The 23,763-nt window shown below is 39.1% G+C and overlaps 1 protein-coding gene and 2 non-coding genes across 3 annotated transcripts; 2 read left to right on the top strand and 1 right to left on the bottom strand.

Annotated features, from left to right (window-relative positions):
• Nucleotides 1-441: 441 nt before the first annotated feature.
• On the top strand, nt 442-16,295 carry MCMDC2 (minichromosome maintenance domain containing 2). The gene is made up of 14 exons (XM_056854821.1): nt 442-520; nt 624-754; nt 848-907; nt 1,885-2,080; nt 3,036-3,158; nt 4,870-4,977; nt 6,657-6,785; nt 8,658-8,895; nt 9,188-9,393; nt 10,406-10,572; nt 11,007-11,186; nt 12,673-12,815; nt 13,357-13,466; nt 16,129-16,295. Exons 1-14 carry the CDS (start codon nt 442-444, stop codon nt 16,293-16,295), a joined length of 2,037 nt encoding a protein of 678 aa, XP_056710799.1.
• Nucleotides 16,296-17,675: 1,380 nt separating this feature from the next.
• On the top strand, nt 17,676-17,748 carry TRNAR-ACG (transfer RNA arginine (anticodon ACG)). Its single transcript has one exon. It is a non-coding gene; the product is annotated as a tRNA-Arg (tRNA).
• Nucleotides 17,749-18,309: 561 nt separating this feature from the next.
• On the bottom strand, nt 18,310-18,391 carry LOC130482209 (small nucleolar RNA SNORD87). The gene has a single exon (XR_008933500.1). It is a non-coding gene; the product is annotated as a small nucleolar RNA SNORD87 (small nucleolar RNA).
• Nucleotides 18,392-23,763: the final 5,372 nt, after the last annotated feature.

Raw genomic sequence — 23,763 nt, 5'->3', positions numbered from 1 at the left:
TTCGGTTTTGTATGTGGGTGGGAGCACGGTGACCTCACAAAGGCATACCCATGTTAGCATGTGTTGGTTGGCTTCTTCCATATATGGCTGACATAGGATTCAAACTAATGCTTGATATGGAGACATTGTTAGCATATTGTTTCATATTTGGTTGGCAGCGGAGTTACTGAGGTCTCCCGTGCAGTTACTATTTTCCATTTTCTCTCTCTGCTGAGATAGGATAGTAATAGCTGTCACCAGCAATGCTCTAGCATCTTGAAGCTTACAATTGAGTTGTTAGTTTCCCTAAATACAAATTACAATAGACAAAACACTGCATATTTAATTAAGGTTTTGATTCTACTTCAATTGTTGATTCTTCACAGCAATGTATTATTTATCTGTAATTATTTTGTAAGGAAGCAAAACCATTTGGAGAACATGAGACCAAATTTTCAGAAAATGAAGGAAGTTGCTTTAACTTATCTTGACAGGAGTGGTGGCCTTCAGAAATTTGTGGAAGACTGCAAATTGTACAATGGTATTATCTAGATTTATTTTTAATGTATTATTGGGAAAAAATCTTACTTAGTTTAATGAAATACATAGGCTATAGCAACTGTTGTGCCTGTCTTTTCTTACAGACTCAAAGCAAAGTTATGCTGTCTTTCGGTTTCTTATTTCTGTAAATCCATCTGATATTGCTGAGTTGGACGCTACTCTTGGAAATTATATTCTGCACGAGCCTGTGAAGGCCACACAGATTTTTCAGACAGTAAGGCATCTCATATATTTAGGGCCAACAGAAATGTACTGACAAATCTAAACCACAATTTTCTTACAAATTAAATTGCATTTTTAATTCTAGGTGTGTTTTACAGCTGTTAAGTCACTGACACTGATTCAGCAGCTGCAGACAGAGGCCCAGGTAAGGATCTGCTGTATTTTTCAAGTTCTGATTAGAAAACAGTTGTAGCTATAAAAAATATAGTTTCCCTCCTTTACATTTTTGGTGTGATAAATTTTCTGAAATGCACACTATGCTACTATGTTTGGCTTACTGAAACTAGGATCCTACTACATAATTTTTTTAGGGGAGGGACTGTGGCTCAGTGGCAGAGCATCTGCTTGGCATGCAGAAGGTCCCAGGTTCAATCCCCAGCATCTCCAGACCCTGGAGAGCTGCTGCCAGTCTGAGTAGACAATACTGACTTTGATGGACCAAGGGTCTGATTCAGTAGAAGGCAGCTTCATGTGTTCATGTGTTTTGTATGTGTCGTGTTAAGACTTATGCTTGTGCTTTGCTTCAGTTGTGGTTTTAGATTTCTGGTTGGTTCTACAACCCTAATCCTATTGTATTATTTATTGACTGCCCCATCCTGATGATTGTATTGATTTACTCTGGGTAATCTGCCTTGAGTCCAAGTGAGAAAGATAAACTATAAAAAGTATAAATAATTAATATCCAAAGGCAAAATTTAATCACAGGATACCACCTTAAGGCAAAATTAATTCCATCACACTGACAAGACAAAGCTCTTAATCTACCTCCATGATAGCTCCAGAGTTCATGTCTGGATATAGGTTCACCTTTGATTTTCATGTCACAGGTAGCCCTTATATCAGTGTGGAATGGCACCCACATGTGCAGAAGAAACACCTGTATGGAAGCAACCCAGGGTTGTTGTTTGGATCACAGAGAGAATGTGGTGTGGAGACTGAGGAACAGTGCTATATGAATGCTAGGCATTCTTATGCATTTATTGCTGTGCAACCATAGACTATTTATAGCACTAAGTAAAGTTACACCGTCCTAAGTCTGTTGAAGACAATGGGCTTAGTACAGGTCTAGCTCTATTAAGGAAGGCATAATCCTTGATCTTTAACATGTTTTCTTCTTCTTAGATGAACATAGTACTGAAACTAACACATTTGCCATCCCTGCCCTGTTACATCCTCAGTCTTTGCACATTTCCATTTGATTACATGTCTCAAAGATTTTATATGTCAGAAGGAGTAGTGATCGCAGCAACTGCTGTAACAAAATATACACAAGGTGCAAGATTTGTTTGTTCCGAGGAAACATGCCCATTTTCTGAAGGTATGCCGGTTTGGAAGCCTAAACTCAGTTTTCTGTAATTCACTGACCATATGTTACAATATTAGTATTATTTTCTCACACAAAGTTTTTATATAGTTTATTTTAATTATACAAAAATGGGATTACAGAATTTGGAATTTTGTCAGCAAGCCTTGGATGTTGGGGATAAAGAAAGAAAGAGAAGCAAGGTATAGGGGACAGACTCTAAGAGCTATGGGAAGAAAAGCAGTAGGGTGAAAAGCTTCACTTTCCTGATCATTCAAAATATCACTCCAAACTCATGTTGATTTCCATCTTAGAGTTTGCAAATGTATGCTATATTGTTGACAATTATTTGTATGTGATTTTACTATTTTTGTTTTGTGAACCACCTTGAATGCCCTTATTGGGGTACAAAAGCAGTAATAAAAATAAACTAAACTATGTACATAAATTGAATGTTTAGGATGTATTTGGGCTAGCAAGAACATTACAGAACTTTGTTTTCCCATAGTGGATTAACACAAATGGTGGTCCCATGCCTTCTACTGTTTGATCCAAAGTGAGAAACAGAATCACAATATCCATTTTTAGTGATTATGTATTTAATTAATTCATTCATTTATTCCCTGCCTTTCTTCCCAATGGGGACCCAAAGCAGCTGACTTCATTTTCTTCTCCATTTTGTGCTGACAACAACCCTATGAGGTATGTTAGGCTGAGAGTGTGTGACTGGCCCAAAGTCACCCAGCAAGCTTCCATGGCATGAGTAGGGATTTGAACCTAGATCCCAGATCCTAGTCCGACACTCTTAACCACTACACCACACTGTCTCTCAAAAAGTGTTGATTAATTTACTAAAATATCATTTCCTAATATATAATAATTAAATTAAAATGAAAAGCCAATCAAGTATCAGCCATCATTTTATGAATGTTAAGAAAATGAAATTTAGTCTGTTGTCTGCTTCTCTTAGGGTTTCAGTATATAAGAGTACATACTCCCGGTGCTACAGAATCTGCAACAGTGAGAAATGATTTTGTGTGCAGTTTATGTTCTTCACCACTGCAAGAAGACATCAAATATCGAGTACTTGGTGGTGAGAATTATATACTTAATTAATTAGTTGTAAATAATAAAAGTTCAACTGACTTATTCATAGTGAGGATCGTTACTAGGCCCTAAAAAGAGAAAAAGGTGGAAAAGTGAATGCAAAGTCCTTATCAAAGGATGAGTGGAGCTAAAGTGTATTGTGCAAGTGCTTTCTGCTTTCAACACACTCTCTACGTTTAAGTTCAAATGTGTCCCTAATGACCAACTGGCCTCATTTCCTAGCAAATTATTAGCCAGTTTATACAATAGAGTTTAGAATTTAACAAAGTTTATTGATATTTCAAGATACCAATAACAATACCACACAGCTAATGACTGGAAGGATAGTTACTTACCACAAAAGGAATTAAATGTTACAGCTAAATGTGTAGAACTGGAAACACTCTTAAATAAATTAGGAAGATGAGTATGGTTTGTCAAAATAACTGTAATAACCAAGGTAAGGAAAACTTCTGTGATTACAAAACAATGTGAGCAGTTTGAAAGTGAAACTTAAATAACTGGAACTAGGATGTCTACTTTATAATAAAAGATTAAAGCCTATACTTGGCAGAACCAAAATAATTTTCTTGTTCCACTTGTATTCCTTTTCCTATAGTCCTCTCTGAGGGCATAAACTATCCTGTACTTCGATCAATTTTTATTGGTGAAAACGGCAAAATAAAACTTCAGTTGTTAAACCACCAAAACAACCAGCTCAAGATAAATTGCCTTATCTCTTGGGCCAGTCCACAAAGTTATCTGCTAAAGTAAAAAAAAAAGGGGGGGCTGACTTTAACAGATGTCTTCACTGCACCTGAACCCATGAATAGTTCTAACAAGTCTATTTAATGATGTATATCCAGTGGCTCTAGCCCAAATGGACTAGTACTTAAGCTTTAGAGTGTACATTGTTTTAGAAATTAATAAGACAGACAGTACACTCCTAAGAACACTTTCCAAGGAGCGCCGCAGCTCCTTAAAGTCATATCCAAGTGCTGGAGTCTTTCTGAAATGGCATGGGATCTCATACAGGGGGCTGCCTCTGGTGGAGGGAATCTGCAGAAATCAGGTCTCCCTCCTTTTCACGAGTAGAAGTGCCTTCCACTCACACAACAAGCCTTTTGGATCCCAGACCTTATCTCTCATCTCCATTTTGAAATTTACTGGTGCAGAGTGTTAAACTGCAGTACTGCAGTCAAAAGCTCTGCTCACGACCTGAGTTCGATCTCGACGGAAGTTGGTTTCAGGTAGCCGGCTCGAGGTTGACTCAGCCTTCCATCCTTCCGAGGTCGGTGAAATGAGTACCCAGCTTGCTGGGGGTAAAGGGAAGATGACTGGGGAAGGCACTGGCAAACCACCCCATAAACAAAGTCTGCCTTGGAAGCGTCGGGATGTGACGTCACCCCATGGGTCAGGAATGACCCGGTGCTTGCACAGGGGACCTTTACCTTTAAGCAAAATTATAATTGAAAAATAGCTATCCTAAAGACCTCCCCCCCAAAAAAAACAATGGCTGAACAAAATACAGGTGAGGAAAAACACTAGCATGTTGAGATAGGGTGAAATGGAAAAAGACATAGATGGGACAATGTTAGTATGTAGGTGAGTTTAGGATGTTGGGAATAGATATGGAATCATGTAAGTTTTGATGAGACAAATGGCTTGAGAAAGACTTTGGTACACACATACATTGATATTCTTCTTTCATTTTAAAGACAAACAGATTATTGAAATGACTGATACAAAAGCAATGAGTGTTTTTCAAGGATTTTCCAGCAGTAAAAACCATTTCAGATTTCAGTCTTATACTGTTTTCCTAAGAGGTAAGTTTAATATTAACTTTGTTAAAACCGTTCTTTGAAAACTGTGGTATGATTACAGACATTAGAGATGACAATGTTGTATGGTTTGTTTGTTTATTTACTTCACTTATACCCTGCCTTTCTCCCCAATGTGGATCCAAAGCAACTTACATTATTCTATCTCCTTTTTATTCTCACAATAACCCTGTGAGGTAGGTTATGCTGAGAGTTTGTGACTGGCCCAAACTCACCTAGCATATTTCCATGGCAAAGTGGGGATTTGAACCTGAAACTCCCAGAGCCTAGTTTGACAATAACTGCTACATTATGTGTGTGTGTAAAGTGCCGTCAAGTCGCAGCCGACTTATGGCGACCCCTTTTGGGGTTTTCATGGCAAGAGACTCACAGAGGTGGTTTGCCAGTGCCTTCCTCTGCACAGCAACCCTGGTATTCCTTGGTGGTCTCCCATCCAAATACTAACCAGGGCTGACCCTGCTTAGCTTCTGAGATCTGACCAGATCAGGCTAGCCTACATTATACTGGCTCTCAAAGTAGCATTTGATTGGAATCAATCTGTCATTTCCTGTATGTACCCACATGTAAACCAAAATGTTGAAGTAATGTTTAGTTTTGATGTTTGTCACATTTAAAGAGGAACTCGTCTGTTGTTAGCCAACAGGAAGCGAATATAACTAACAGTATATAATCTTAGGCCTCTCATTGTCTTCTTACTTCAACAGAACCTTTTCCTTATAATGTTAGTTCCTTCTTTCAGTTTCCTATGATCAAGTTGTTCTATAATTGCTTAATGGTTTTGTAACATCCTTCCTCAATCTAGCTGTTTTCTTAGTTGTGATCTGTGCTATCCCGGTTTTCCAAAATTCAATTACACAGAATAAAGTTTTTAACAGAACCCATATCTGTGCTTTGCAGAAGTATCAGTTAAAAACAAAAGGCAAACATAATACAATCTGCTGAGCTCTTCTCCTGCATGTCCTAGAAACAGCCTTAACTAGAACTGGTTTGTATATAATAGGCATGCCCCTCTGATACTAGAGAGAATAGGTATGCATCATGACTAGTATTCATTTTGACTAGTAGCCATGGATAGCCCTATCCTCCATGAACATGTCCATCCCCTCTTACAAGTTGGCCGCCATCACCACATCCGTTGTGTAAAGAAATACTTCCTTTTATCTGTTTTGAATCTCTCACACTCCAGCTTCAACAGATGACCCTGCATTCTAGTATTGAGAGAGGGGGGGAAAGCTCCCAGTCCATTCTCTCCATACCATGTATCATTTGAAGTATCAGGCAAGAAATCTGAGTTTATCTCCACTCAGGGGCCAGTTGGCCTAACCCACTTTACAAGGTTGTTGTGAGGATAAAATGATGGAGTGAGAACCATGCATACTATCCAGAGCTACCTTTAGCCTGGTGATCTATCTGGCCGCATCTAGTATGACCCTAAAGGTTACTGTTCGTAATAAGACTGTACTGGTGAAGCACAGAATTGTCTTGTAGCTAGAAAGACAATGCAACTTTGGTATTCTGTCTTTCAAACACCTTTAAAAACAGACATCAAGCTTTTCTGTGTCTTTTACATTTGACTTTATAATCTGAACTACCATAAAATCTAAATAACTGAAATACATTGTCTTCATTCGAAAATAATTCATATGCCTGTTTGTTACTTATAGATGAGCTATCCAATAAAATTAAAATAGGGAATAGGTACAAAATTATAGGAATTCCAGTCTGTATGCAAAATGGCTCACAAGTCATAGTGTGCCTGGAAGCCAACAGTGTGCTGCTCCCTAATCTCAGAGGTAAGTCAAGAGAAAGGTGGATGAAAATAGAGGTGCCTGTGAATACTACCTGATGTCAAATCTGCTTTCATGAAGCCACATTCGCCATGGGCTGAGTAAATCCTTAATTTGGGGGAGGGTTAAATTTTTTTTGAGGGCAGCAATATTCAGAGGCTCAGGAGCAAAATGTGGCTCTTCTGGCACCGTTCCCCAATGTGACACCTGCCCCATGTTCCAAGAGGGGCATTACATTGCCCGGTAGGGCTTGTGGCAGTCAGGTTTCACACCTTGAAACAGCCACCACCAGAGGAACTGGAGGATGGATAAGCTGTGAACCTTCCTCAGCTGTGGGCCTTGTGCCAGAGAGAAGTAAAGATCCCATCTTCTCCAACACCCCCTTTTCTTAGCAGCCCTAGTCACACATGCAGACGCCTGGAGGACAGCAAGCTGGCCACAGAGTGGTGCCTTGACAATCTCACTCTCTTGCCTGACCTGCTGTGCCTCATGCTGAGAAGCGAGCAGGAAGGCAGAGAATGAAGCCCCTCCCCTCACTCCAGATACCCCAGGTTCCACAATGTTGGGGAGAGACAATTCCACCTCTACAGAGGTACTTTGGTAATTTAAAAGGCTGTGCTTATATATTTAATATTAATAGTTATATTATTGTAAGTTTGGGATAGTGCACAGGGCATACAGTAGTCATGGGGATATTTTGGTTGATGGTAATTGTAAATGTGGCTCTCCATGAGCTGTAGAGTGAATTCTTTAGGGGGTTTGCTTTCTGTCTTCATGGTAGTTGATTTGTTTCCTATTAATTTAAGCTCGGTAAATTAGCCATGGAACATTCAGAGATTTTGTCTTTTTCATTATATTTCATCTTATTTATATACTTACTGGGTTTGAATGTATATATACAAGGTACTCAGCATTCTAGAAGATCACAATGTTACAATTCACTTCTGCCTTATTTCAAAGTGAAATAGCAGAGTGCCCTCTACCTTTTAATTTGTGATCTTACAGCATTTAAATTACTTTTCACATCTGAGGTTCTTCAAATCAACTAATAACGTGATTGTAAAACTTAATCTGGCTAGAAAGTGCTTTTACTAACTCTTCTGAAGATTCTCCTGCATTAATGTTTACATATGGCACCAATACTGAATGTTATTGATGCTGATTTGGTTGCCTTTTGTAGTTGCTTTGTTTCTGTATTTATATTGTTAATTGACACGTGTCTTGTATTGAAAGGGATATATGGAAGTTTAAAAACAAATGAATAAACAATATAGCATGCACTTAATAATATGCATACATCTTTTAAAAAGTTGATGGCTAATTAAGTATAGGCGAAGTCAATAGTCAAGCAGGACAACTGATAATTTGATTGCTTTGCCTCTCACTTAGGCTGCATGTATAAGTACAGTGTTTATATATATGTGTGTGTGTGTGTATGTGTGTTTTAAATTACTTTGTCTGCTGGATGGGAAAGCTGAAAAGGTAACAGAGTGACAAAATCACCTTGAATTCAGCTGATTGCACTCATAACCTACAAAACCAAGATGGCCAAATAATGTGGAACCTTATATCTCAGTTCTGGCAACCTTTGTTTGGAAGTAAGTCCTAGCATTAAGCACATTCAGAACTACAGTCTTGAGCTACAATCCTATGCATTTGCCTGGACACAAGTCCCATTGAACACAGTTCTAAGCAAACATGCATAGGACTGATCTGTTGAACTCATTTAAAAAATAACTAAAAGATTTGCTCCTCCAGCAAATCTTCTGGAGTTCACTCAAAATAGAAGATGTTGATTGTGAAAATGAATGTATCATTAGTTTAAAATACTCCTACTTTAGTTTGATTTAAGATTCTGCTTTTTTTTTTTAAAACCAGACCCTCCTTGCATCAGTGAAAAGTTTAAGTATCTGCTTGCTTTGACTTCGAATTCTTGTTGGAGATTTACAGCTGTTTTTGCTGACAGCTTTGCCTCCCAAGTCCTTCCACCAGGCATTTACAACACTCTCAAGCTGGCCTTATTGTTGAGTCTAGTACAGACAAATGACAGAGAGGAGGCAACAGCGGAGTACCTGGATCTTTTGGTAGCGACAAAAGATTCTTTAATAGTGGAGAGGTAACTCATATCTTTTATATAAGTGTCTTTTTTGGATGGTAGTACATGATTTTTAATGCATGTGCAAACAACTATGTTGATGTCAAATTAATTTGGCCATTTGTCACATCCTTTCTCTTGCATTAAACGAACATGAGATAAAGCGATTTGTACGCTTTACTCAAAAGACAGAACCAGAATGCAATTATCAGTTTGGGCTACATTTACATTTATTTTTTAAAGTATTTTTAAAAACTTCTTCCCCTCAAGGCACTGGAGATATTGTTAAGATATCTACTTTCCTGTCTTCTAGACTTCTGAATTACAGTGTTTGCCTTGTGGACCGGGGCATAAGGCACATACCATCTGGCAAGGTTTTTCCTTCTGTATCCAAAGATAAACATGGTACTGGAATTGCTAGCATTCAGGCTGGTAGTGCTTTGCTGGCCAAAGGTGGAATCTGTTTCATAGGAGAACTATCTTCATATAAGAAGGATAAACTTGAACAGCTGCAGTCAGGTAGGCCAGCTGGAAATTTTATAAATGCTGAGGCCACACTGAATGAAAAGTTACTTCAGTTGACCAAATGCATTTTGCCTTTAATGTTTTTTAACTCCAGGGTGAATCTGTCCATCACTAAGAATATGTACATTTAAAGGTTAAGAAAAATTCTGGATTACCTCTGTATGACTTCACTAAATGCAGTTCCTTGGGGGAAAATAGCATTATATGCTGTTTTAAAGTATTTGTGGTAACAGTTAACGCACATCCTTCTGACCAAATCCTACAGAAGTACCAAACATTTTGGCTGTACTGATGTGAATACAACCAATGCTAATTTCATGCTACCCTAGCTTGAGGATTGTATTGTTGTCAGATATATTTCAAGATGACATATGAGATAATATATGATGCTACACAAGAGAAATTATTTTTATAAGATAATTAACATTTGTTGTTAAAAGCATTAAGTAACATGGTAATTATAAACATGTAGGAGTGCATGTCCAAAATTCAGAAATTCTAGTACAAATTATTGTAATTTACAAATTACTCTACTAGAAACACCTAAAATCCTTGAAATATATTATAAAACACTTTATAGAGAATAAAAATCAGAAAATACTAAATCGTGTCTGTAAATTTGCTGCGGATATTAAAAATATGGGAGATCATTTTTTCCATCTCATTATGAAATATCTCATAACAAGCATTTTAACAACGTGCTTACAAATAAAAGATTAAAAACATAGAATCTCGCTTCCAAAAGAGATACAGGTAAGATACAGGCTGTTGATGATTCTGTCTATATTTATGTCATTCTGAGATATAAATACAGCAAGCAAAACTCTTTATAACTGTTGAAATACATCAACAAATTGCAGAAACACTTTATTTTAAACATGTTTTTAAGAACCTCAGAAATGGATTACATGCAATAAGGATGTTGTGGATTTATTATACAAAGCAATATTTATAGTGAGATCTGCAAACATTCAGATTAAGTACAGTTTGTATTGATTTGTTTCAGTGCTAGAGAGCAGAACTGCTACAGTATTCATTCCTGGAAAGAAATATGGAGAAGATATTGATCAGCAAATTTCTTTTCCAATTCAAACCAGTTTCTGGTCATTTATTGATGTAGATTCCTGTTCCAGAAAGCATATTCTAAAGGATGATAGTCCAATTGGCCAGATAGTAAGTCAAATACATTACAGTACTAATGGAATGTAACAGTAACTAGGAATACCTAACAGCTTTCAAAGGGACTCAGCTAGATTATATTGATTCAGACCATTGGTCAATCAAGATCACTACTGTCTGTAGTGACTGGCAATAGCTCTCCAGTTTTAGAGGTCTTTCACATCACCAACTACCAGATCCTTTTAATTTATCCAGGATTGAACCTGAAACCTTCTGCATGCAAAACAGATGATCTGTTTCTGAGCCAATTCCCAGCCTAGTTGCAAAATGAACTTATTTCCCCAGTAATGGAATCTATTTTAAACCAAAGTTTGACTCAGTATGACTAGATGCATATCTGCAGAGAAAATGTACTTTTACCTTTTTTACCCCCACAGTGCAAAAGTAATTTTGTTTGTTTGAACATATGCATGTGTTTATATTACTAGGATTTGAGTCTGACTTCAGCCAACCTTATAGATGCTTTTGGGCTTTTGATACACTGCACTCAACCATCATTTTGCCATTCAGTGCTTCCTGTTGTGAATTTCATTTTGAAGGAGGCTGTTGACCCAGAAGAGGCATCTTATGCGGTCCCCCAACAGTTCAAAACACAAGATTATGAGGAGGTATATTGTGTACGATACTAAAAACAAACAAACAACCATGTTCCAGTAACTGTATCTAAAACATTATGCTGGTTTTGAAATGAGTCATGTTTTCTCTTTTGCATCCAATGAAGTCTATATTCTTTTGCTCCCTAACTTGTGTAGTTGTAATCAGCTTCCTCCATTTCCAAAGTATAATCTCAGATTTAACAATATGAGTCTTATGACACCTTAGCACTTTCTGGAATCTCAGAAAATTAATAAACTATTCATTCTAGCAGAGTTTAAGTATAAGGTGCCATAAAATTGCTGCTTGTTTTCACTGTAATAGACAGAGTGCATTTCTATTCCTTCCACTATACTTCCACGTCTTTTACAACACTTTGAGACCCACCGAGCAGTAGAAAAGTGGAATAGAAACATTTTAAATAAATAAAATGCTGAGAAGGCCAACTATTGGTTCCCAAACCTGTTATAGAGAGAAAAAAGAGCAGCTACACAGAAGATTGGCCATAATGATGTTTGGTCCTTTGTCTTTAAATGTTTCTGGAAGGTCTCCAGGAGAGTACATGAGAACCTATTTGAAATGGAATCTTCTCAAACTCTCATGTACTTATCCACGGACTAACTGGCCAACTGCTAATATTCTATCAATAATCACAACCCACAACCCAGAGTGGCATCTGTGACAAATACTTCTGTAATATAGCAGTAGTTTACATTTATCAACTGTTGTAATTCTTAAATGGATTCAGCAGTTTGCTTCAAAATGATTACAGTGAAAATCCGGTTACATACACAAACTGCTTTCGTATCTTTCTGAAATTGTTTTACCGTATATACCCGTGTATAAGCCGACCCGCGTATAAGCCGAGGTGCCTAATTTCTCCCAAAAATGGGGGAAAATTAGGCACCCGCGTATAAGCCGAGGGTCGGCTTATAACCCCTCCCCCCCCAAGACTTACCTTCTGGGCTCCTGGCGGCGGGAAGCGGCGGATCCGGCGGGAGTGGCGGAGCGCCCTCCCCGCAGCCGCAGCGGGCCTCTGAAGGCCGCTCCCGGCCGGGAGAAGGCGGCGGGGACGGCAGAGCGCCCTCCCCGCGGCCGCAGAGGGCCTCTAGAGGCCTCTCCCGGCCGGGAGAAGGCGGTGGGGGCGGCGGAGTGCCCTCCCCGCGGCCGCAGAGGGCCTCTAGAGGCCTCTCCCGGCCGGGAGAAGGCGGCGGGGGCGGCAGAGCGCCCTCCCTGCGGCCGCAGGGGGGCTCTGGAGGCCGCTCCCGGCCTGGAAAAGATGGCAGTGGTAAGTTCCCCCCTCCCTCCCCCCTCTACCATATTGACCCGCGTATAAGCCGAGGCCGGCTTTTTCAGTCCTTTTTTTGGGCTGAAAAACTCGGCTTATACGCGAGTATATACAGTAGAAAGTACTATCAGCATGACATTCTGATTAGCAAATATTTACTGGAGAGGTTTTCCACATTCCTAAATGATTGAAATGTTTTCCTTTTATTTTAGTTTCTTGCTTTTGCTAAGAATTTGCATGTGGAACTTGGTTCAGAAGCAGAAAAACTTATTCATGGTTACTACCTAGCAAGTCGCAGAGTAAGAACACATGCCATTCATGGATCAAATGTCTCAACAGCTGCGCTAAAAGTTTTGTAAGTTTCATTTACAAATGTTAAGTTTATTTACCTAAAAATGTAACCTTCAAAATCTAAAAATATACTTAACCTGCACAAATGTTTTGTTCAAGTAGTTGTGTAAGAGAGTAAGTTGACATGCCCTATCAAGGGTTGTAAGCCAAGCTTCCAAGATGCTAGGAAAGAATAGAGGATCTGCAACTCCCATGCTTTGTATATACTTCTTTTAAACATGTTAGTTGCAGAAGACAAAATAGTATGCATCTTTGGCCTTGTTTGAAATTATTCCTATGAATTTTCCAGTAAAACATTTGGAATGCAATTCAAGGAACATATCAGATTGTAAAATCCAGTTTTGTAAATTCATATAATTTTGTTAGGATGGAACTACATATTATATTTAGTTCTGAGATAATTTTAAACGATTTTTTAAATTTTCAAATATGGTTGTTACCGAAGCTATAATGCAAGTAATTGCAGTGTGTGGGAGGGGAACATTAAGCATCCATGTGTAACATTATCTGAACAAGCCTAATTTGGAGACATGTTTGTATTTTAGGATTTCATTGTCTGAAGCGCATGCTAAACTGAGTTTAAGGATAAAAGTACTTGAAGAAGATGCCTTGATTGCTATTTTATTATACGAATCATCTCTCACTTTAAAACATGGTAAAACTCATTAATTTTTTTAAGTCCAAATTGTTTCTCTAAAAGTTCATACATGATCCTCCACTACTGGCTTCAGAATTAGGCAACCCTCCTTACACATTCTTTCATATCCTACCTGGCTGCAAGTTCTCATTGTCATGAAATGAAACATTGGACTTACTGTGAAGTCATTTTACTTGAGGAAGAGGACAACATTCTGGAACATCTGGACACTCTCCTACCCTTCACCCCTGGAGGCAGAAAGTAGGCAGTTTTCTGTCTCTAGATGGGAGGGAATGCCTGCCACCCTCTGTTTGGAGACTTCCTTAGTAAATATATCACCTGCGTTGAGTGCCTCTCTGGGTTAGGCTCCCCTAACCATCATAAAACACCATCAGCCATTGATGCCAGAACAACTGAACATAACAAAATAACTTAACAATGTTAACAGGATAAACAGTGACAAAATTAACATGTAGAGGCAGTAGAAAAGATGGTGTTCGATGCAAGCCCTCCCCCAATTGATGGAATCACTTAACATTGTCCACTGACCCCTCCCAAGACAGGGTGGGTCCAGATTGGCATCTTTTTTTTTCACTCGAGGACAGGACAACATTCTGGAACATTTTATATATTTACAAAATTTATAACCCACCTTTTGGTTTTTACCAGGGCTGCCAAGGCAGCTAACATGACAAATTTACATTATAAAACTAATATAATAAAATCATACATCATTAACAACATTTGGGATGTTACCAAGCAGTATGTCCAAATGCAGTGGGAATGCAATGGCCATACAAACACAGAATTAGACCACTTGCTGTAGGACCCTATTTCCAAAGGCTGCATTGGCCATGGAGTCCACCTTAGAGTGTCTGACAAACGTGGACACTGACACCCACATTGCAGCTTTAAAAATGTCAGCAATCAAAGCACTAGTATCAAACGACGCTGCATTACAGACTGAATGAGCAGTAATGCCTTCTGGAATCTCTAGTCCTTCAGTTGAGTAAGCTGTTGAGATACATTCTTCAATTCATTTGCTTAGAGTCCCTTTTGTGACTTTCTACTTTTTGTGATTGGATAAGCCACAAACTGTTAGAATAGCAGAATGGTCTAGTTTGCATAAGATAAATAGAAATATTTTTTTTAAAAAGCACACACTAGGAAGTTCACAATACCTGAGCAAGGGTGTTAATGATAAGACAATTTAGAGGTCACCAATTCATAGGGTCACCATAAGCAGGAAGTGACTTGACGACACTCAACACATACAAGAGAAATTAGTTAACAAAACGACAAAAACCACAGAAGAGAGGCACACTAGAAAGACAGCCTGATAGCTTTGTGGGGAATAGAACAAAAAGTCCACGGAGCTCCTTTCTTGTGTTCTCTCACAGGAGAGGCAGGAAGAAAAACTGAGGGTGGTGGTCACCCCCTCCCATCTAGAGACAGAAAGATCAGCCTATTTCCAGGGATGATGGGTAGGAGAGTATCCAAACATTCCAAGATGCCCTCCTTTTCTGAAGCGAAAATCTACCTTTAATACGGAATAGCAGCAGCAGCAAGTCCCATCTCACCAAGAAGCTGACACATCAGATGCAAATATTGTCAGTTATACACCCTAAACCTACCCTTTAAAAAGTAATGGAAGATGCCTGCCGGGCTTCTACACATGGTACTGTCTTGTGAGTTATAACTATGACATGTGCAACAAAACTGTAATCTGAAGAAGCCCCCTCCCCCGCCAAACTTAAAAAGTAGCAATTCTCACAAGGTTTTTGCCTCTTGTGCCCAACATATAAGGCTCTCTGCTCTACCCATTCCTTGTGCACAGATCCAATCTCTTGTTCTTGCAGATTTATGTATAGGATATAAAATGGCTTCTCTTATAGGCTTTAGAAGAATCCTCTGAGCTACTTCACTTAATCAAACTGAAAATTAAAAGGCATTAGGAGTCTCACATGTTAGAAACATATCCAGCTGCAACATTCATTTACTTCCATGTTGGATCTGCCTTTCATAGCAATGTGTGTCCCCCCACCCTTTGGTAATCAAGGATTATGAAACATTCAACAAATGTCCTCCCTCAGGACATAATTCTAGCTCAAATCCATCCTACATATAAAGGTCCTGAAGTACTTTAAAAGTTTGTCAGTACCAGGCAGATAGAACACACAATTTTGATCCAGAGACACCCCTGCATGACATTTCAGCTTACATAGGGAAGTAGGGCATCCCTAATCCTCACCAATTTTCCATCCTGGTTGCAGTCCCCTATACCATATCCCCTGCCATTTTACTTGCAACGGGGGCACAGAAAACAGCAACAAAAAGCTATATTCTGTAAGAACTCAATCCACAGCCAATAGGAGGCAACTTCTTTTTTTGTAGTAAATCTTGAGCTTGGATACTTTTAAAATGACCGACAGGATATAAAAGAGCAGATGGTCTTGTTTAGATACGTTAAGCAAGGAGCTGCTACCAACAAACTGCATGCCACTAGATTAGGGTTTCTACATGGAAATACGCCTGGTGTCAATCAAACTTCCAAAATAAATATGCCAAATCCAAGCACACTTAAGCATTTTAGTAGTATCATCTCACAGTAGAATAAATGGTGATAGTATTTGAAATTACATCACAATTTAGTATCCTGGTCTTAATTTTTTCTGTACAGGTGCCTCTGTATTTTGTGTGCCCCCCGATGCCATTTTCCCATTTGAACTCAACAGTGAGAATTCTCTGGATCAAAGGGATGTTTATCTTGTGCAGTGTCATCAACATCTGATGCAGTTCATTGCTACATATGGGCCTGCAACACACATTCTCAATACTGAAGATTAACAGAATTGGAGCAAGTACAAGGATCATTTGCTGATTTCAGGGTAATGTGAAATACAAGACAAATACAAAAGAAATTGCTAATATTTTATTCTGGTAACAGTATTCATTTTAAGTACTTCATTTTAGCATATAGAGAAATAAAACCACTGTTCAAAAATGTCTTTTTTATCAGTTCCATTCAACAGATAAGAAAAATGCAGACCCGTTTTCTGCTATTGTAAGACATACAAGTCCCTCTATAACAGAATTTAACAAAAATATAACTAGAATATAGAACGGGGTGGATGAAGAAATTTACATAAGGGTATTTATTTAAAACATTTTACGCTGCCTTTCCACCCTGTCAGGGTCCACAAGGTGGTGAACTTAAAAAACATTAAAAACATTTGAGCAATTAGAAATACAATTAAAATTCTAAAACCATTCAATTAAAAGCACAAACAACATATTCCCACATTACCCTAAGATGTGAAAACCTGTGGCAGAGTAATTAACACAGCAAAGGTGCACAACCTGATTAAAGTGTAGATAAAGGTTTATTCAGGAACTAACATACTTGAGACGAGAGATATACTGTCCTAACTATATGAGTAGATGAGAGTCAGAATGGAACTTCTGAGAAGAAGGATATTGCCATAAGACTAGAACTCTGGAGACAGACAAATGACACTTAACAGGATAGCAAGGCCTTCTCTTCTATCTAACTCCCCTCTTGCTGCCCCCTGTAGGGTCTCCTTTGTACATGAGATATTGCCTATTTCGACAAAAACAAGGTGAACTGACTATGAATGTGTTAAATCTCCACGTGGAAAAATACCCTCTTAGGATAGACAATGGGTAGAAGGGCTCTCAATATCCTGGTCTAGAAACTATCTCCAGCCACCATAACCATATTCTTTGAAAGTCATAAATTAAGTTCACTCAGGAAACAATGGTTCTGTCAAGTATCTTTTTGCAGCCTGCAATGAAAAAGGAAACCAATAGGTCAAATAAAATAGCTGCCAATTACCGTTATACTAGGCTGATACATCAAACCCCACAATACACAAAGCAAATGGCTCTTCCAGACTGAAGTTGTTTGCCTCTTTTAAAGTTGTCCTCTTTGTTCTCAATTAAAGAGAGAAATTTAAGTGAAAGCTAGCCTTTAGAATATTCTATGAAGAATGGCATCTCGATTTAATTTTAAATTCAATTTTAAAATAGTTCTGCTTTTAAGAATGGAATCAAACTCAAAATCAATTTTTGAAATATACACAATATTGAGTAACACAACATTTCAAGCATTATTGCCAATCTACTTTCACATACGAACTGAAGACCTACATAATTTAGTTTATTCTTACATTTTATCTCTGATTATAGCTTTCACTATATTATAGTGGGCCAGTGGCGCAATGGATAACGCGTCTAACTACGGATCAGAAGATTGTAGGTTCGACTCCTGCCTGGCTCAGGTTTCTTTTTTAGGAGCCCCGTGGCGCAGAGTGTTAAGCTGCAGTACTGCAGTCAAAAGCTCTGCTCACGACCTGAGTTCGATCCCAACGGAAGTTGGTTTCAGGTAGCCGGCTCAAGGTTGACTCAGCCTTCCATCCTTCCGAGGTCGGTGAAATGAGTACCCAGCTTGCTGGGGGTAAAGGGAAGATGACTGGGGAAGGCACTGGCAAACCACCCCGCAAACAAAGTCTGCCTTGGAAACGTCGGGATGTGACGTCACCCCATGGGTCAGGAATGACCCGGTGCTTGCACAGGGGACCTTTACCTTTATAGCTTTCACGCTTCTTCATCAAGCATTTCTACAGTACTTCAGATTGACATCTTATTAACAGAAATTAGAATTACCTCACACTCCAAGCATCCCTTTCACTGCTGTAAGCAGGAAGAATGTGGTGTCTGAATACATCTGAAGTCTGCTAGGCACACCACTGAGATATTCACTGTAAAAATAAAAACATTTAACAGAACTTGAATGTTCTGCTGAAACACAAAACAGGTCACTTGGCCTATTTAAACATTAACTGGCACCTCAGAATTAGTAAATGCACATCAGCATGATTTCAGATGGGTAAACGGCAAAAGGAAATCATCATTGTGCCAGCATTATCATTTTTCAATTCATATATAAACTGACTAGTTCTCTTTATTGAAACATTTCCCGTTTCAGTACTTGATTGCAAAGTAAATACTACAGGTTGAGTATCCCTTATCCGGAAATCTGATATCCAAAGTACTCCCATGTGTGCAGTCTGGTAGCACCAATGGCAAGTTCCTTATGTATGCAGTCTGGTTGCACCAATGGCAGGTTCCTTACAATGCCCCACATGCACAAAATTGTTAACAATATTATATAAAATCACCTTTGGGCTATGTATATAAAAACATGAATGAATTTCATGTTTAGACATGGGTCCCATCCCCAAGATATCTCATTATGTATATGCAAATATTCCACAATCAAAAAAAAAAAAATCCGAAACACTTCTGGTCCCAAGAATTTCAGGTAAGGGATACTCAACCTGTACTATCTATTTCCAAATGCAGGAATTAAAAGAAATTACACATAAAACCATTTGAGATTGTATGAAATTACATCAGCCTCCTAGCTATTAACCTAAGATGACTCCTGCACAGATGGAGACCATTTTTTTAAATCCTATGTATTTTCAAAAACACGGTCTGGCTATTGGTAAGATAAAACACTCACCGTTATCTCTACGTTAGGGAACAAAAAGGCACCTTGATGGTTTGCAATAAATATAATATTAAACCTAGAAGATAAAACATTTTAAAATACTGTTTTGTCAAAAACCCAGAAACGCTTAATTTAACAATTTAGCCTATTCAGAATAACTGTTCTCAGACATTAATAATGTATACCTTTACCATATGAGAAAGTATGTCAGCAAAGAGATTCTTAATTAGAGTGATTTCATTATTCAGAAAATATTTTCAGAATTCTCTAGGATTAACTAAAGGGGAACATTCCACATTTTCATATGCCTCTTCTTGCTCCTGAAATGGGCACTGTTAACTCACAGTTGGTACTTCAGAGCCATTTTAGGTTACGGGGCTTAGGACCTGCCTACAACCATAGCCCTGTCTTTTGGTCCCGCTGGAGTCTTTGTGGCTAAAGTTCACATGTACAGCTATGTACGTACTTACAGAGATTAGAAATAGTTACTGACTTGCCCTGGTTTGTTGGTCACATTATACGTTCCATGCTGTATCTCTGTATGGGGGGCGGGGGGGGGAATCATAGAATCAGAGTTGGAAGGAACCACCAGGGTCATCTAGTTCAACCCCCTGCACAATGCAGGAAAATGATTATTGTATTCCTAAAGACTTCAAGAAAAATCAGGACACCGAGCTACTTGTTTAGTTGCACCCTGCACAAATTCTGCCCTGAGGATAGAGCAAATGACCAGATCTATTCCATAAATGTGCCATTCACACCTGGGAGACAGAAAATGCTACATACCGAAACATTAGTAAGGCCAGCATTCTGCCTGCAACCACCTTGTAATTAAAGACATTAAAGTCTGCATCCAAACCACAATGTCAGTTGCTTTCACTTAGTATTGCTGTTTCTCTGAAATGTTAGTCATCAGGTCACTACTCCCTATGCATATTTTAACCCATTTGGCATGCCATTCCAGACACATACTGTTCAGGGTATTCTTCACCCTGCTTGCAAGACCCATGTCCAGCAGCCATGAGGCAAACTCCTATTTCAATTTCTTCTCCACAACAAAGCAACAAGTGCTGCTGAAAAACTAGGAATCCACTATCACTTCATTCTTGCTTGGCTGTGATCAGTTGTTTATTTCCCTCGTTAATCTATGTAGCTATAAACATTTTAAGAGTGTTAAACATTGCTATGAATAATGTAAAACCAAGTCACCATAAGTTTCTTCTCTCACTGCATCTAAATATGTCCCCTCATATTAATTGTTAATCCTATTTGTAGCTGGATTTAACAAGGAGTTGGACTGCTTTAGGCTCCACACACTTTCCCAGTTCCGCATACTTAAATCATCAAGAAGAAAATTAATACATTTAGTATTCCTCTTGAAGGTTCATGTTATACCTTGCTGGGTGAAATGGACAAGACAGTCCAACACAAAGGATTCTGAAGCCACTGGATATAAACATGATTTTAGACTCCATTTCAGCATCTGCGTAAAGGAACTGCAGAAACACATAAAATAAACTGGTTGCAGCTCAATTTAAAAAAAGCTTAAGAGTTAGTTTTCAATTCAGCAATTAACTGTGTTGAGATTCAGCAATTATTCTCAATTATTGAAAGTAATACAGAAATTTATGGCAGTTTCATTTAACATGCAGGTTAATAATATGTTATTGACAATATTCTAATTGCTCACAATTCCACAAAAGGAAAGCCTCTCTGCAAAGACAGAACATTTTTCAGTTGTGTGATGTTTCTAAAGAATATACATTGCGCTTTTAGTCAATCCTTTTTGTCAAGTATGAAAGATGAAGCAAGGTTAAAGATTACAATTTCTGCACCTTTGGGACTCCAGCTATCTAAGCAAGCACAACAACATATTCCCTACAGGCTCAGTTCAAACTAAGTACTTCACAGCACCATCAAGTCAAACCCTCAATAAAATGGAATCCCTAGACTTAAAGACATTGCTCTGCTGTGAAGAGGGCACGGGTCAGGGCTATAGGATGACACTCTAACCAGTCTCCCAATTGACAAAGAGGCAATTTATCATTAGCACTGAGTCATCCAGCTGGTGTGGCTGATTTATGAAGACATCAGCTGCAATAATGATGTTTAGCTGTCTAATTCATCATCATTTAGACAACTTGGAGGACTAGAAATAACTCAAAATAATCAATACTGGAAGTAAATTTTTCAAAATGTGTCTTCAATACACCACCCAATTAAAGCCTATGTCAAGTCTACAAAATGTGTCCAAAAGGACCATTTTCACATGCAGTCAAAGAACAATGCTGTCAGCAACACAAAGATGTTTAGCTTGTTTAAAAAAAGAGTTCCAATGGCTCATTATACCTCCACTTTTAGAACAGTATTTATCACAAGAACTAAGGACAGACTACTGCAACTTCCATAACTTTGGAATCTTAGCTTTCAGAATTATTAATAAGACAAGAACAGAAAAAGCTCACAAACTGGAATTCCGCAGGTTTAAAAAAATGAAGTAAATAAACCCACAAGAGATCTCTCATCCCACAGTCCTACATTATACTACAATGAATAAGTTCCTCAACAATCCAAATCAAAGTTCCTTGGCTATATCTATCATCCTCCTGTTGTACAATACCATATTAGCTCAAACTGCCTTTAATATTTGATAAAGCCACAATGCTCATAAAGTGGCTCTTATAAATATGATAGTTGTGTAATCTAGTATAACACAGGATTGTGGCAAGATGCTGTCAATTATGTATGTATACTTGGTATCTATACTTACTGAATATTAATGGCACTCTTTCAAATGAATGAAGATGAACAAAACTGCTTTTAGTATCAGACTAATATCTTCTCATAATTTAACTTTGAATCCTGAATGAAGATTACACTTAATAGTCTTCCCTGGGCTGGCTGTGGACCTGTGTACTGATGAATGGCCCCAATTAATTTTAATGTCAGAGAATGCTGGTTTTAAATAGTATACAAAAATAATTTAAATTACTATGTGATGATATTGTACGATATTTTAATGGATGTGAGCTGCTCTGAGCCCGGCCTTGGGCTGGGATAAAGAGTAGGATATAAGTCTAAAAATAAATAAAGTAAAGGCAACAGACTGGAAACACCATTTACTCTGTTTTCATTAAATCAGAGTCAGATTATTATTCTTTAAAACCTACCCTGCTATTTAAGAGAAGCAATAGGGTGTAACAATTTCACTGCAGGAGTAGGCTCTGTGAGGCCCTGGTTCAAATTCGCACTCTACCATGGAAGCTTGCTGGGTGACCTTGGGCCGGTCAGACACACTCAGCCTAACCTACCTCTCATGGCAGCTGTGAGGATAAAGCAGAGATAAGAACAATATAAGCTGTGTTGAGTTCCCATTGAAAAGTGGGGTATAAATAAATACACACATTGCATATTAAGGTGTACATCTCAACTTACAAAGCGAAAATCTGGCAAATTAGTAAAAACTGCAAACAATAATCAAGGAATTCTGACTGGTTTTGGTTCTTTGTGGAGTGCACACTTGGTGGTGAATATGAGTTTGCCTGTCTCCCACTGTTTTAATCAGCACCGGCTTTCAGCAGATCCCCATACATCTGTGGAAGTGTAGCTACATCTCCTAGCCACGTGTCTAATTGTTCATACAGAAGCATGTAGGATGAGGCCACACATCCTGCCTAGAATCTAGACTTCAGCTTCATAAGCCACAGACTGAAAATTGCCTAACTACTAACCAAGATCTAGTTAACGCAATGGTGTTAGCCACTTTAGATATCACTTTTGAATGAATTAAAAAGACCTTTTGCAAATAACCATAGCACATCAAAGGCTGTAGTCCAGGCTGGCCTGACCAGCCCACTGTCTGCTTGTGCTCATTCTAAAGCAATGAACTGTTAATGGCGAAGAAACATTCAATAAAATGTCTTCCATATGTACAACTAGGGTTGCTAACCTCCAGGTACTAGCAGGAGAATTCCTGCTATTACAACTGATCTCCGGCCGATAGAGAGCAGGTCATTTGGAGAAAATGGCCGCTTTGGCCATTGGACTCTATGGCATTGAAGTCCCTCCCCTCCCCAAACCCCGCCCTCCTCAGGCTCCACTCCAAAAACCTCCCACCAGTGGTGAAGAGGGTCCTGGCAACCCTAGCTCCATCACAGAGAGGGAGGCAACTGGGGGGTTGTAGGGTTGCCAACCTCTCGGTAGTAGCTGGAGAACTCCTGCTATTACAACTGATCTCCAGCTGACAGAGATCAGTTCACCTGGAGAAAATGGCTGTTTTGGTAATTGGACTCTATGGCCCCTCCCCAAACCCCACCCTCCTCAGGCTCCGCCCCCAAAATCTCCAGGTATTTCCCAACCCGGAGCTGGCAACCCTGCGCACAGCCCGTTCCACCAACTCTGCCCCCATCGGGAGACGAAGCGGGAGCGCACGCGGTAGCGGTACTGAGATAACAAAGGGCGAAAACGCGTGGGAGGATTTCCCGCTCTCTGAATGCACAATTTCCCCATCTGAATTCTCAAAACTCTGCATGGGGGGCTTGTTTTTGAGTTTTGAGAATTCGGCTGCGGAAAACGTGCATCTAGAGAGCGGCAAACCCAAGGCCAAACCTCCCGCGCGTCTCCCCCCAAAGCCCCGCGTCAGCACCTTCCGCCTTGGGCGGAGGACAAGCGCCTCCTCGTGCGCTCTACTACCAGGAGCGCAGGCTAGCTAGGCCTAGTCCCGCTCTGGGGCCCAAGAAGCGGGTGAAAGACCCCCGTGGCCCACAGAGGGGTCCCGCT

Source organism: Euleptes europaea, chromosome 8, assembly GCF_029931775.1.
Source record: "Euleptes europaea isolate rEulEur1 chromosome 8, rEulEur1.hap1, whole genome shotgun sequence".
Classification (NCBI taxonomy): domain Eukaryota; kingdom Metazoa; phylum Chordata; class Lepidosauria; order Squamata; family Sphaerodactylidae; genus Euleptes; species Euleptes europaea.
The sequence above is the reverse complement of the archived record's forward strand: the minus strand, read 5'-3'. Positions and strand labels throughout refer to the sequence as shown.